The 15402-nt window shown below is 43.0% G+C and overlaps 1 protein-coding gene across 8 annotated transcripts in view; it reads left to right on the forward strand.

The window, feature by feature from the left end:
- Positions 1–15402, forward strand: part of MAP4K4 (mitogen-activated protein kinase kinase kinase kinase 4) — a 163764-nt gene that overhangs the window by 95705 nt on the left and 52657 nt on the right. For all 8 annotated transcript variants that reach the window (XM_033051120.2, XM_033051119.2, XM_033051121.2 and 5 more), the window contains exons 4-6: positions 10094–10219; positions 10982–11092; positions 13849–13939. In XM_033051120.2, the coding sequence (XP_032907011.1) occupies positions 10094–10219; positions 10982–11092; positions 13849–13939 (328 nt within the window). The remainder of the gene's footprint in view (positions 1–10093; positions 10220–10981; positions 11093–13848; positions 13940–15402) is intronic.

Raw genomic sequence — 15402 nt, forward strand, 5'->3', positions numbered from 1 at the left:
TTTTTTTCTGTCACTGTTATGAGGAGCAGTTTTCACCAAAACAGATGGAAGAGAAGGTGGAGATCGTGACAGAGGGAAGTAGGAGCGAGCCTCCTCTCTCCAGCTTTTTGAATAATCTTTGCATGCAGTGTTGGTATAAGAAACCAAAGGCTTTTTCTGGAGTATTTTGAAAATTGATTTTGACAAACCTGTAGGGCTTGGTGTGGTCTCCTCCCTTCTCCTCACCCCAGCTGCCCATGGTCTGTGCAGACAGCGTTTATTCAGCCTGTTTCCCAAACACACAACAGTGGGCTGGTGTTGCAGCTGTTTTTGCAATCCCTTCTGTCCCTCATCAGGTGAGAGGAATGGGACTTTGAACCTCTTGGGTTCTCGCTATTGGCACCTGGCATTTTGGGTTTGCAGTAGTTTCTCTGCATAAGGCAGGGGGGAAGGCTGTGGATTACTGACAGAGGCTGAGTGGTGACTAATACTGGACCAGAGGAGCTAAAGTGTTTAACCTTTAGGCAAAGATTACTTGAAATTAAAACTTGTAAGGACTTGCGCTCTCACACTGTGTCATTCAGTCGTGTTTGTAAGACACATGTACAGATCGGACGATTTGTTTTATTCCTGGGCAATTTACATATTTTGGCTGCTTCACAAAAGAAACCTTGTGTTGAATAAGTCAGATCCTGATCTCACACCAATCCTTGCTTACAAGAAGATTTTTGGAAGCTGTAGCATAGTGCAGAGTTTTGAGTTTTCCTTTTGTGGGTGTGAAACAGAGCACAGGTTACTGGCTGCACTAAAAATGGGCATTAAACATGGATATTCCTAAGCCAATGTCTTACCTTCTATGTTTGTGTCTGTTAGAAGTAGTTTCACCTGGTAGATGTACCTTAGACAATGGTAGACCACTTTGGAAAACAAGTGTTAAATCTGATTTCTTCATAGTAGCAGACTCAGTGAAGTGTATGTCACTTTATATAAGTGGATTGGTGGGCTGCAAAGAAAACACAGTAATTTCGGGTTTGGGGCTTTTCTTAGTATTCATTTTCTGACAAAATGCAGGGCTTTGTTAGTGTTGCAGACTGTTTTAAATATTTGGAAGGAAAAATTGCTGCACTGGCAGCATTTTAATGAGGACAGTTCCCTTAATTAAAGCATTAGAAGACTTAGGGAATGTGGACAGCTGAGGGATTAGCAGTATGTTACAAAGTTCTTCCACCTACTAGTTGATTTGGGATCAGAAGACCAAGACCATAATAAAACTTGCAGTATTCCAGCAGTTCTTTGCTTGTCTTAACCATTGATGTGACCAAAGTGACTAAAGCCTGGAATAATTCTATATAATTTTAGGCATACAGTGGTTATGCTGAAGCCTAAAGTGTGACCTGTAGATGTGCAATTTAACATGGGGGAAAGGTGTCTGTGAAGGACAGGTCTGTCCACCTGAGGTGGTATTTGTCCTGTAGAGGGGTAAAGGTCACTGGTGGCACTGTCTCCTGGAACTATGAGGTACTTGCTTCATGGCTACCAGCTGCTCACTGCTGGCAATTGTGGTGGTACTTGTTTGTGCTGCTCTTTGTTTTGGGTTTGTTTTTGTTTCTGGTGGGTTTGTTTGTGGGTTTTGTTTGTTTTGGTTTGGAATTTTTTGTTTTTATTTATTTTTTAAAATTTTATTTCTTAACGTGTGATTGATTTTGGAGTACCATGGCCAGTCTGCCTCCTCTGCTTTGCAAATCTGTTTGTTTGCTTTTGGCCTAAATAATATCATGTACTGAGCAGTGCCAGGCCCTTCAGGAAAGAAATGGTAGCATGTGATAGAGTTGCTGAATTTCTCTTGTAAACTACTTCTTCAGCCCCATCTCATTTTGATAAAAGATCCTGTGTGAAATAGCCCTGAAGAAAGCCCAAGTGGGATTACTTTTCCATCCTCTCAATTGTTCTGTGCCTGTTTAGATGTGCATGGTTATAGCTTTTGTGTTTGTTATCCCAAACTGTTGGGATATTTTATTTGTCTTGTAGTATTTGGGTTTTCTTCAGTGCATGAAATGAAGAGGGATTGTAAATAAATTCCTCTTTCTGTTCTTCTACAAGACTTACTGGTCAGTGTGGGTGTGAGGCTGTGTATTAAGTAAATCTGTCCTGTAAGGAAATTAGTTTCTTTGTGTAATTATAGGTTTTCACTACATATGTACTAGAGGAACATTAGTGTTATGCCAGAACTGCTTTTTTTAATGTATTTTACTTTCTTGGCTTACATTTCTGCTAATAAAATGTCTGTGTGGCATAGGAAATCTGCTTTCAGTCATTTCAACCTTTTGTTTCCTCTCTTCTCTCAGATGTTTGCCTTCTGCCTCCCTCTAAGTTTAAAGCTTAGTCTCAAGCCAGAACTTCAGTTTCTTGTTGAATCTCTCCAGCTGCATGAAACCTGCAGGACTTGGGAGCCTTTTACATCTCCCAGGTCCAAACTGCAGCCCCAGCAGCGTCTGGACTGCACATGTGGGGAGGAAGGGACTCATGTGTTGATCCCTTTGGGAAGGAGATACGCCCTCCAGGTGGGAATGGTGGAGGTTCATACTGCCCAGGGCAGAGCAGGGACCAGGCAGTGGGCAAATGCCTTCCTTGGCTCTGTCACACTCTGAGATGCAGCTTTCCTTGGCATCAAATGTATGCTGATATTGGAAGTAGAAAAGCCGTGCAGCATTTTGGCATTGTGCATCAGCCTGTTTTCTCTCCAGTGTCTACATCTCTAATTATCTGAGCCTGGAGCTTTGCATAAAGGAGATTTCTTTCTTTCACACACAGGCTTAATTTTAGTATCTGCTAGGAAGGGCTTGTTCTGATCACAAGAAACCTGAGACTGGATGTAGAAATTGTATAGCAACAGGCATTTTTAGTGTGAATAATAGTGATGAAAGTAGGGGACTCTTCCTTCCCTCTTTTATGAGAGCTCTGAAGATGTCAGTATAAGGCTAGCTTGTTGTGTAACTTGTAAGTAATTTAGGCTTGATGAGGATGGACAGCTGAATTGTATAGTTGGGACAAACATGCAATCTGAGCAGGAAACTCTTTTCAGTAATCATGACTAGGATCAAGGAATTAGCTTTGGAAATAGTTGAAGGGATTTGCCCTTAGGAGGTTTCTCTCTTGGCTGTCTTTGGAAAAGCCTATGGCATCCCGGGGTTTTACTGAGGGAGATCAGTAGTGGTGTGGTTTCTGTGCCTTCAGAGCGGCTCATTCAGTGACCAGGGAAGGCACCAAAGCCACATCAGGCAAGAAAGAAAATATTGTTGTCGAAGTGACTGGCAGAGGAGGTGGTTTAGGGGGAAGACAACAGACAAGTATTGTCTTCACATGGTTTTTGGCTCCTTTCTGCCTGCACGTGATTCCATCTCCTGCGCCTGCACAATGCTGCTACACAGGCTCCTTGGGGACTGCTGGGACCCTGCTTAGGAGCCAGTCCTTCCTCTTGCCTCCTTGTCCAGCGAATTTAACTTTGCTTTATGGCTGCAGCCTCAGCGATGGCACTGTCGTGAACAGCTTGGCTCATTTGCTTTCTTGTTTCAAACAGTGCCTTTAGCATGCAGTAGAGAGGGTGTTGTGCCAAGGGGGGACAAAGCAGCTTCTGTTTTGAGTGTGTTCGGAAGTGTTTCTCACCTGCTTGATGAAATGCTGCCACTGAAGGTAACTGAATGTGGTCATAAGGACAGCACTGTTCTGCCAGCCAGTCCTCACAAAAGTAAGGTTTTTTTTGACCCTTGAAAAAGCTTCACAGCCGTCATGCCTGAGCAGCATTGCTGCTTTGCTGTTCCTGGCAGCGTGGCTCTGTGCCAGCAGCAGCAGCAGCTCGCAGGCTGGTGGGCAGCTCACAGTGACAGGATGCCTGGTTTCCAGAAAGCTCCCAAATGGCAAAGCTCAGGAAGACCTTTCCCTGCATAGGCTGTGCATGTGGGTGGGGGGCAGAGGCTGAGGCACCCTCCCAGCAGTGGAGGGGGATGCTCACCACCGTGCCACTGCCAGCTGGATGGCTGGTGCTCCATCAGTGTCACCGAGTGTGTGGCATGATGGATGCCTTTCTTAAGAGGGCACAGTCTGAAGACCTTGGAAAAGTCTGTGTTTGGGAAGGACTTGAAGGACAGTGCAGAGAAATCAGGCAGCACCTGCTGATGGCAAGGTGGGAAGAGTATGTGGGTAAGGGGTCTGTGGAAAAAAGACCTTGCATGTGAAATGAAACAAGCACAGAGTATGCTGGGAGTGAGAAGGTAAAACAGGAGAGAAACAGATGGGAAACAAACTTGCATGGGGTCTTTAGCTTGAGGTGACAAAGCTCAAAGGCATATAAAAGGCTCTCAAGAAGGATGGGATGTAATAAGAAAGTTAAGATTTAGGAGGGATTGTATAAGGACTTGTTAAATGTTTATTGCACCTCTTGATTAAAGTCTTGTATTTAAAACAGTTTAGACTTTCCCTCCCAAAAAGCCTGTGCTTGATACTTTTTCTTATGAACTATTTGATGTCGTATTCCCAATTCCAACACTTAGTTGTGGTGTTGGAGAGGATCACATTTTTCCACATTGCTCTCTATGCACCACAAGCTGCTCTGCTTTATACAAACTTCCTACCTTGGCAGTAGCTGGCAGGGATTTACCCACTTGGAGTATCGTTTCTCTCGTGGTTTGGTTCCTCCTGAAATTACAGCCTCCTTCCCGGCTTGGAGGCAGCGCCACAGCTCCCAGTTCAAGTACTGTGCTGTGTGCAATACTGCCCCAACTTCCCTTGCCAAAACATCTCCCTCGTGTGTGAGAACTTTATTAACGAGTGTGTATATTATGGATTCCAACAGCAGAAAAGGTCACCTATTGTGCTAGGCTCTATTCAGACTTTCTCTGTCCTGGACAGATTCTGCTCCAAATGGATGCTGGCCACGTCTGAAGTGCAAAGAGGAGGGAGGTTGTGACACTCAAGCAGAATGGTGGTTTGCGAAAGTTGGTGTTGTGATTTGATTTGTCCAGGAATATTTTTGTTTGTGGCTTTGGTGTCTTTTAGGACTTTTTTTTTTTAAATGTGAGTGGAAGGCAGAAATGTAAAGTGAGAGGAAGCAGAAAGGAAAATAAACAGGGTTTCTTTTGGACTTCTGTTTTTCTTCAATTAGTGTGTCAGGGGGAGATGATAAAAGAAAGGGAAAGTTGTTATCATTGTGATGCCTGTGAAGGCAAACTGATTTCCTCTTCAGTGCTCTGGGGGTTCATGGATTTGCAGTGCCTTTTTACTCCCAGTGCTGGGCTGAGGCTGCTGCCTGCTGCTTTACACAGCTCCCAACTCTGCCATGATCTCAAGATTCCAAAATTCCAGAAGCTATCACTGGAGCTCTAGAACTCAACTTACTCTGAAACCCCAGGCAGAGTGTTGCCAGCTGCCATTCTCCAGGCAGGGCAGCGCCATGGGGTTTTGTCAGGCAAAGCTTTGTGAGCAGTACTGGGAAAGCAGAGGAAAGGGGATTTGAAGGCTTCCCTCACTCCATCCTGTTTTGCTGGTGTTCGACTTTCCACTTTGGTAGCGATATTAATTCTAAAAACCCCTTGATTGTAGCTTAAAATTTGTACAGGGATGCCATTTGTGCAGGGAGAGCAGAGATTTGTCACAGTCTTATTTCTTAAATCAGAAAGCAAAGTTACTGAAAGGACCAATTTGTATTCTGCTTCACACTTTAGATTTATAGCAGCGTATAAATCATCTGGTAGGATAAGTAAACTTGCTCTCTCCTTTATCACAGAACATTGTCTTGCTGAACTGTGTTTTCTCATTCACATTTCCCCTCATCTTATTAGGGTAAATAAAACCTTTGGAAACAGTCCTGAGTTTCTGTTCCTCGAACTGGCAGAATAAATATCCAGCCAAGAGCAGTGGTCAGACAGATCTTGCAGGTGCGGGAGTTTGGATAGAAAGTCACCACTTACATGCCCTGAGACATGTCTTTGCTCTATCTTTAAGAGGTTTGGAGTTTTTAAATTTTAAAATTCAGCTCCTGAAATAATTCCATTATGCTATAGAGCTTGGGAAACAGTGTTATTTCCCCCTTACTCCTCCAGTGTGTTTCTCGGAGAGAGTTTCTCTTAGGGGTCTCATACCAGTTTTAGTGCTGGAACAGGTCAGGGCTGTTGTGCTTGGTCTCCTGAGGCATCTAGACAATGATATTTGGGAAAGACTTGAAGTGATTTTTCTTTTCCTTTGGTTATGTCCTCCCTGATTCTGACACTTCTAGAGCTTAGTTCTCTTCTTTTCCATCCCTCAAAAATGTCAAGCAAAGTGCTTCAGAATTCCTATCTTCTAAAAATTTGTGTAAACAAGCAGCATTTTCCTTCAGTAATGATGCAGGGGTGGTGTGTTACCTTTGGAAAACAGCTGATAATCTTCCTTACATGGATCTGCACTAGTAGCATTTTTTGACTGCTAATTTCTCCAGTGACAACTATGGTCAGCTACTTAAATCTTCAGCTACTTAAATCATCACAATTTTGTAAATGCTGAAGTAATATAAAAACAACAAGTCATTGATTTTCCATCTGCATGCATAAAAACCCACACTGGTATTTAGTGTGCAATGATAAATGGAAGAACAAGGGATGTTGAGCTTTGTGGAGGAGCAGTAAGCAAGCTGATCAGGTGCTGCTGGGTGGTAGGCTGAGAGGTAACACACCTGGGTTTATTTTTAGTGTGCTAATTCAAATGGTTAGAAATTATCTGAATGTACATAGGTGGATTTCTGTGTGGGAGTCATATGCAGGTTTTAATCTTACAGGCAAGATTATTTTGGTAAAAGGGTGTTGTAGTTAGAAACCCCTGGGGATGCTGGCACGTCCATTTAGTCTCTGAAGGGAAACACATGAAAAGGGAGAGGAAAGCTGCTCCAAGCTTGATTTAACAACGTGGGTCTTGCAAAAGTATAGCTTACTGCAAAAATTACTGGTAATCAGACGTGCTGTCACAAACAGACAGCGAATGTATAAGTATAAAACACTTCCACCAGCTCGATCAGGGGGAAGACAAAGAGGGTTTCAATGGGAGTTTGTATTCACAGATAATGGCTTAAAGTGGTAATTGATGCCAGCTGCATAAAATCACTAGGAAGGGCTCACCAGCTGCCTCTCTCCTTCAAGAAAAAAGGATGTACTTTTGTATTACTTTATGAGAGTGACAGTCTCTTGCCTCACTCAGTTTTAATTTTCTGCTTTTGTGATACCCTTGCCTCTGCAAATGGAGGGGCTGTTAGTGGTGGTGGTGCAGTGCATGTGTTGTCTGGAGGGAGGTGACAGACCTTCCTTCTCCGAGGCTGGCTCACATGTCCAAATCCCAGGACGGCTGCTGAAACACCTCGGTCTCCTCAGGAGATCCCTGCAGGATGCCTGCCCTCCCTGAAGCACGTGTGTCCATAAGGAGATCTGTGCGGAAATGGCCTTATCCCGTGAGATTTTTGGGTGGGATTCATCTCACCCTGATGCAAGACATCTGCAAGATTGGTGTCTGCATCTTGGCTGATGACCTCACCCTCCTTTTGTAGTTAGTGGGGAGAAGTAAACACCGGTAGGGTGCTCATTGTTTGGCCTCTTTCAGATGTCCACATTGGGATGAAATGACCTGTACCCTGGAAAAAAAAAAAAGCTTCTGAATTTGGAACAGAACAGTTTTGGTCTGGCCAACTTGGTTTTTTTTAATTTCCTTTTTTAAAAGTCTTCCACCAATTTGCTGTACCACACTGGTGCTTCAGCCTTTTCTGTGCTGATTAATCCTCATAATAGCTCCTGTTGCCACAAAGTCTTCAGGACTCATTGCCAGGGAGTTATTGATCCACACTAAGTAAGTGGAGTTTTCCAAAGCCTGGCAAAAATTACTGAATCCACTTATTGCAGACTGAATTTTGTACTGGATTGAACCGTAGGTGAGGTGCTATTTATGTTGTGGACAAGTGCTCAAAGGCAGCTGAAATGTGAATGTAGGACCATTGTTAGCGGTAGTTCAGGGAAATATTTGGGGAGATGCTGCTGCAGGCCTTTGAGCAGGTGCTGTGACAGACTCAGTCTGCTGGCTCTGTGTGTCCCTTTTTTGCTGTTTATTCTTCAGGATTTTTTATTTTGGCGGGGAGGGGGCTGGGATTTTTATTATTTTATTTTTCAGAAATAGATTCTGTTTAAGTATTGTCATTTTGGCTGCTGTTACAATAAATAAACACAAACAACCTTTAGGATATCCTGCCCATTGTATTATAAAATCTATTGTGTTCATGTGCTGAGGGTAGGAAGTAATTTTTATCTAAAAAGTCAGTTCAAAACAGCAGATGAATCCAATTATACATATTAACCTACCAGCAATTAAGTCCCAAAGCATCAAGTTTAACAATACTCCTGTTAATATTTTTTTTGCCTAAATGCACAGTTCAGAGGTTTGGTGTAATATAAGCATGTATTCCTCCTCTCTTTTTTTTCTTTTTGCATATAGTCTGAATAAATAAAAAAATCATTCAACAGCAAGGACAACAGAAGCAGCTGAGGAAGCACCAAGTTAGCTTTTAGCTCAAAAAGCTTTTCTGACAATGCTTTCTCCCAGGGCTGCTGTTCACTGGGAACTTTGATTTACAAGATTCTTTTACTATTTTGTTCAGTGTTCCAGAAATACACAGCATTTTAGTTCAAAGATGCATTCTGAGAAGATATAAGAATAGTTTATCCCTGATGCATTTTGGGAATTCTGTCATAATAATTTACGAGTAAGCATTGCATCCCACTGTTAGAGTATTTGAGATAGTTGTTAGCTTTGTAGCAGAGAGTGGCCTCTTTTATTCAAGCCTGGTGTACCGGTGTGTATAAACAGTTAACAGGCAGCTAGTATTAACATCTGCCTGTGTCATGAATAGGATATTTGATTGCTAGCCTGGTACAAATTGCAAGGAAGTTAAAGGCTTAAAATTTTATCATATAATCAGCTTTGACATCACAGGATAATCAGAATATGTGCTACCATTCCCATCAGCCAGCAACCATAGGAAGAAGAAGTTTTGGGTTCTTCCTGGAATCAATTTAAGGTGGATGTTTTTCTGCTTGGATATCTGTGGGTATAAAATTGTGGAGCAGAAGGGGATATCCATCTGCCTTTTAATTTGTTGCCTTGGTAGGTGCTTGAAGAAGACTCCTGCTGTCTAGGTATGGGAAGAGAGAGTTAGGGCTGGGTTGGTGTCTGCTCCTTCTGTATCTGCTGGCTGCCTGCTCAGACAACGCCTCAAAGCGTGTGTGGATCCTTCCATGCAACATGTCCTACCATCACTTCAAAAGCAGGCTGTGGGTGTTTTAAGGAGTGGTTTCATTATGTTACCCATTTCAGCTCTTGGCAGCGGTGACCTCCCTTCACCTGAGCTGCTCTTTGCTTGGCACCTTGCTGAAGAGTGGGGAGCCAGGGGAAATCCTTCCTCTGCCTTTGTGTCTCAGCATCCTGTTTACTGCCTGGGCTCCTCGCCCGTTCTTCCTGATGCACTTGCTCTTCCTCCACAGAGGCAGATGGAGGAGGAGAAGGAAGCTTGTGCACGAGGCAAATGCCTTTTTCTTGCAATAAGGGGAATTCCTGATCTCCACCTCTGTTTTCCTGTGCTAGTCCCATGCTGCCATCAAGATGGGAATCTGCTTTGGTAGCGGGTTTCACAAAGCCGCTGTCTGGCATTTAAATAGAACTGGTTGAAATTTCCAAAATTAAAGGAGAAAAAATGAGGAAGATGAAAATACTATTCCTCTGTCATAAATTCTCAGCCTGCCAGCTATGGATTTGCTAAAGGTATTACAAGCATAGGGCTTTTGAAACAGATTCTGTCATGTTCCATCACTGGATCAAATCCATTGCATCTTTTATTTGTTTTTTTGCGCTACTGAAAACTTGAGAAGGACTTGTTTTAGACCATCTCAATAGACAGGATTTTAATGACATGAACGTCAGAGGGGTTTACTGAACACGATGTTGGTATAAATTGGGTTTTAGAAAAAATCTACTTGTGTGAAGGTGAAGAATAAATCAATAATGCATGTGGTGTATTAAACATATGGGGGTTTGTTTTATTTTTTTTCCAAAGGATGAAGAAGAAGAAATCAAACTGGAGATTAATATGCTTAAGAAATATTCTCATCATAGAAATATCGCAACTTATTATGGTGCTTTCATTAAGAAAAGTCCTCCAGGACATGATGACCAACTGTGGGTAAGCAGATGTTTTTCAAACGGGCTTCTAAGTCTTTCCCTATTGGATATAGATTGATGATGAGAGAAATACCACTTTATGGGAAAACAAACTAAAGGAGTTTGGTGCTTGCCTGAACTGTTAGATAAGTGAATCACAGAGGGTAATCACATGTCCTTAAGGGGATGTCTGAACCAAGATTTGCTATAAGCTGTGGATTTGTTCTTTAACTTTTGTTCCCGTTTGCCAGATGGATAGTAACATGTTTCATAGGAACAGGGCAGCTGAGCTGAGCACTAAGAATATGTGACTGTAAAAAGAAAGCTGCACTTGAGATTGTACACTTTTTATCCCACCTCATCTACACCCTCTAGAGGAATGAAGTTTGGGGTTGAAATGGCAGAGTGCTTGTGCTTCCATAAATAAATGGAAGTTAAAGGATAAAAAGTGTTGCAGTGATGTGATCAGCCTGATTCCTTTAGCATTGGATGTGCTCGTACTGCTAATGCATTTTGCATAGCTGAGCAAATCCAGATTCCCAGGATTAAATTACAGTGATTAAATCAGTCCTTGAAAATGTGGTAACTAATGTGAGACATATTCCATATATGTCTGACACACATTGAAGACTTTTGGTTGAATCCATTTTCCAGGCAGAAATGTAAAATATATTCTCTGCTTCATAAGAGCTTCTCAAATCAATGCTGTAACCTGATTATTTGCTTTGCTAAACAGCTGAGATCTGTATTTAATGTTGGTTGGACACTGGTATTTGTTTTGCAGCTTGTTATGGAGTTTTGTGGAGCTGGCTCTATCACAGACCTTGTGAAGAACACAAAAGGGAATACCCTGAAAGAAGACTGGATAGCATATATCTCCAGAGAGATTCTCCGGGTAAGGAAAAGAGTCTGCCCCACACAGAAACAGTCTTACTGAGATGTAGCCTAGCTTGAGGTTCTGCAAGAAGCTGTTTCTGATCAATCCCATTAGCCATGTCATCACTTGGAGAGTGCGTAGGAGCAGATAGATGTCTGCTCCACATCATTTAACTTGGTGTGAGTTGTACTGTTTTGTAGCAGAAGTCTTGCAGAAAATTGCAATTTCTAGTCATGAGAAGTCAGTAGATGAGCCAGTGACCTTACCTACTACAGAAACTGTGAAACAGTGTCCATAAGACCTGAGGCTGAAACAGTGTTGTAGCACAATAGCGTATAGAATGGGCTTTTCTGAATATGCTTGCAGCTGCCTTTTTCTCCTCCTAATCAAGTCCATGGAGGAAGAGCTGTTGGCTCAGGCCAGCAGTCCGGCCTTCTGTGCTGTGCTCTCATCTTGTGTTATCTCTGCAGTCTGTCTAGAGCGAGCAGCTCTGTCACGTGTGGCTGTGCTCTGTGCAGTGCTCGCAGGCAGTGCTGCAGAAGTTTTTCAGGAAGAGGGCTGCAGCTTACCAGTTGTTCTAAAATTGAAACTTTAACTAATTACTCTTAATATTTAATTTCCAGTTGGTACAGTTTAAGTGCTTTTTGAATTGGCATTTGTTTTGCTTCACTAAGTAAATCTGGGATGGTTTTCCTCGTGCTTCTTTGTAAAAGAAATTGTCTCCTACCCAAAGCACTACACAGTATGTTTGTTCAAGTGCTTAGTCATAAATGAAGTTCTGAAGGGCTTTATGTTAAAGGAAATGAGCACTGGCTCTTGCATAAATCAATGTTGCTGTTGTCTGTGTTACACATTTGCTCTGCCTTGGCTGTTTTAAAGATGAGGATGGAGGAAGACACACAGTTCTGGTCTCTTGCTTTAATTTCAAATGCTAGAGGACAATTCAGCTGCTGGTGTTTTACTGGCACATTTTAAGTTGTTTACAAGGAAGAAGTTATATTTCAAAACAAAGGGTTAGCATGCTTTAATATGAGGAAAACTAACTTCTGCAGGACTACCTTAGCCTTGGCTTGAGAGACATGTGGGCTTGGAGGTATTCCATGCTATGTTGCATTCATACTAGATCCTCCTTAGATAAAGCAGTCAAACACTTGCTGAGAAGCGGAAGAAATGATTTACCTCAGAAAAAAGATAGGGAAAACTATTTTCTCATTCCAGTGAGCGATTTGCAAAAGGAACATTAATTACTGACCATGGGGAACTGGAATATCTGGAAAAAAGGAATGCTAAACTCACATTGCAATGAGATGTTTCAAACCCTGGTCATGTAACACAAAGTTAAAAGGAGCTAAAGTGCCAAAGATTGGTGTAGATGGAGACACGGGTGAAGGTTGACCCAGTGGATCCTTGTGTGGTTGGAAAGGTCTGGGGACTGCAGGAAAGTGGAGATGCACCACTCTGTCTCCTCCCAGCCCTTTGCAACCCCAAATGTGTTTTTTCAGTAAGGTTAAATGGTACTCTTGGAGAGAACAGACGATTATCTCTCGGGCTGGGTTGGAGTAGCAGCAGACTTTAAAAAATATCCTGTGTGAAGCTGTGGAAAAGCCTTCATTCCTGTGAAAAGTAAGACCACACTTAGCATTAGCAGTCAGTGAAGGATCTCAGGGACATCAGCTGTTCACTTGATTTGCTTGTGATGTGTGGAAGAGAAGCTGTGGATGATGTTTTTTGTCACACTCGTTAACTGCTTTAAAAAAGGAAAACAGCCCAATGGTTATGTAGGCAAACTGGTAAATGATCAGTTAATGAAGAACATGTGTTAAGAAATACTTCTCTACAGCAACCACTACTCTCTTAACCTCTTGCAGCTGTAAAGGTTCTATTTCTTTGTTTTTCACAAAACATTAGAAGACTGTGAGGGCAACACGAACAGGCAAGATGATCCCACTGGAGACTACAATTTTCCAAGCAGAAAACTGAGGAGAGCCCAAAATACAGGCAGTTGCTAAGAGGGTTGCCTGTTGTTCTCCCAATTACATTAGAGAGTAAAATGCAACATATGTCTTTCTCAGCCCTCCCTCCACATGGCTAATGCTTTGGGGCATGTATCCAGGTGCTGTCTCAACAAAAAGCACCGTATGCCAGGAGGTTTTGTTTCCTTTGGAAAGTATAACCCTTATGCTTTTTTTTTTCCCTTTGCATTTTTTTTCCTGAGGTACAATTATCTGGCTTCATGTTTATGGAGGCTAGAGAAGAGAACTGCAGTTTTGCAGTACAGCATGTCTTTGTCATCTGTCCTCCCTTGCCCTCAAACATGACTGTCAGTCCATCACCCCCACCTCCTTCTCAGGGGTGCATATAGACACGTGGATGCTGCCTCCTTTCTCCTTCCACCTCCCTTCCCTGCTAAATTCTAAGTGTGACCCTGTACATGTGAGAAGTTAGTGGCATACACTGACACTGATGTCATTTAGAATGTAATTGCACAGAGACTTTGTGGGAGCTGAGCTTTCTTCACAGGACAGCTGGGAGGTGTTTGCACAGTGCAGATGTTGGGCTATGGTTAGGTATGTGTGTGCATAATCTGAGGCCTGTGTCTCTGCTCCATCACCAAAAGCTGTAGGGGTGGTGTGCTCCAGGTCCCATTGCACCCGGTTGCAAGAGGTCGAGGCACAGTGCTGTGACCTTTGGGGCTGCTGGGTATGGGTAGTCTGTTGCTGAGTCAAGAGCCTGACTCTGAACATCCTCTCCTTCCTCTCTTCTCCTTAATGCAGGGGTTGGCACATCTTCATGCCCATCATGTGATTCACAGGGATATCAAAGGGCAAAATGTGTTGTTAACAGAGAATGCAGAAGTGAAACTTGGTAAGTAGGTGCAAATGTCCACTTCCTCGTTTTTCCAGCCTTTAGTTTTATGCTGTTCCCAAATTAATTTCATCCTTTGAGAGCCCTAGAACATGTTTTATTGCATGAGTACTCTGTCAGTGGTTCCATGTGGATTGACAGCCTGCATGTATTTTCTCCTGCTTGGAGAGGACAGAGCACAGTTTGTAGTTGAATTTGGTTAGAAGATGTTGGTTTTCATGCCAGAATCAGTGCAGGGATCATTTTGTTTTCCCCACTGAGCTGTGTGTAACTTGAGTCTGTTCTGATTCACTATTCTGGACTTGGGAAGTGACAGGAGTCTCTCTTGTATTTGGTTTTAATTAAAATAGCACCTGCTGTTCAGGTTCTGGACACAAAAATATGATCTGGACAGCACTCTCAAGGGAGTGTGGCATTGAATTCAAAACACAGTTCCAGCTCTGGCATGCCTGCTGAAAATCGTGCTCATCCCTGGCCTCTTCTCTCCTGCCAAGTGGACATACTCTTTTTTGATTTCCTCTCTAATTTGTCTCTTTCAGTTAGTGCACATGTCAGCCTTCTGTGTTTGCATCACGCTACACTCACCACCTTTTTTTTGTTAAATATAGAGCCATGCTGAAGCCCTCCCACCCAGCCCACATCCCTTCTGGTTTGCATTACACCTTCCTGCAGCATGAGGCATGGGAAGTTGTCCCGGCTGCTGGAGGAGGAAGCTCTCGGGAGAGCTTTCCTTGCTTTTGTCCAAAATGGAGCACGGTAGCTTCCAAACCATTGCTTCCACTGAGCTTGTCTACACCAGTTTGTCAGTGTCACTCAGATGGTGGATGCAGTGAAGCTGATACAGCCCTCTAAGGGCAGATGCAGTTACTGGTAGAGAAGGACATACAGCCCTGTGGTTGTGAGCAGGGCGAAATGAAAGGCAGAAAACACCTTTGTAATGTAATTGCTTTATAATGAAATGGGCATCTCTTTCACAGCCTGTGTGCATGTGTGCTCCAAGTTAGCACTTCCTGAATAATCCTCATCTTTTGCTCTCATTGATGTTTCTGCTCTATGCATTAAAGCAGAGAGCAGCTTGCTGAACAACAGATTATTTTTGCTGTCCAATTTTAGAGCAGAAAAAGAGGTGAGCTGAAAGGGATGTGTTTATGCCTGCAATTTTCCCGTAGCATGAGAGGTACCTTTGGGAAGTGGCTGTTTTTTTATAGGCAAAGGTGCTTGGTTTCACCATGTGGGAAGGAAATAAATAGCCTTTTCTCAGCCTCCCAGGCAGTACTTCTACAGCTGTGCTCTCCCTTCAGTCCAGGCAGACCAGTGAGAGGTACAGGGGAGGTGATTGTATGCTGCTTTGTCCCTTGACACTTGTGCCCAGGCACATTGTGTGTGAACCATGAGGGCTCACTTGCCTCCGGATTAATCCTCTTGTTTCTCTTCAGCATGGTCCTCCCACGTGGGACATCTTC

The sequence above is a fragment of the Catharus ustulatus genome, chromosome 2 (genome assembly GCF_009819885.2).
Source record: "Catharus ustulatus isolate bCatUst1 chromosome 2, bCatUst1.pri.v2, whole genome shotgun sequence".
Taxonomy (NCBI): Eukaryota; Metazoa; Chordata; class Aves; order Passeriformes; family Turdidae; genus Catharus; species Catharus ustulatus.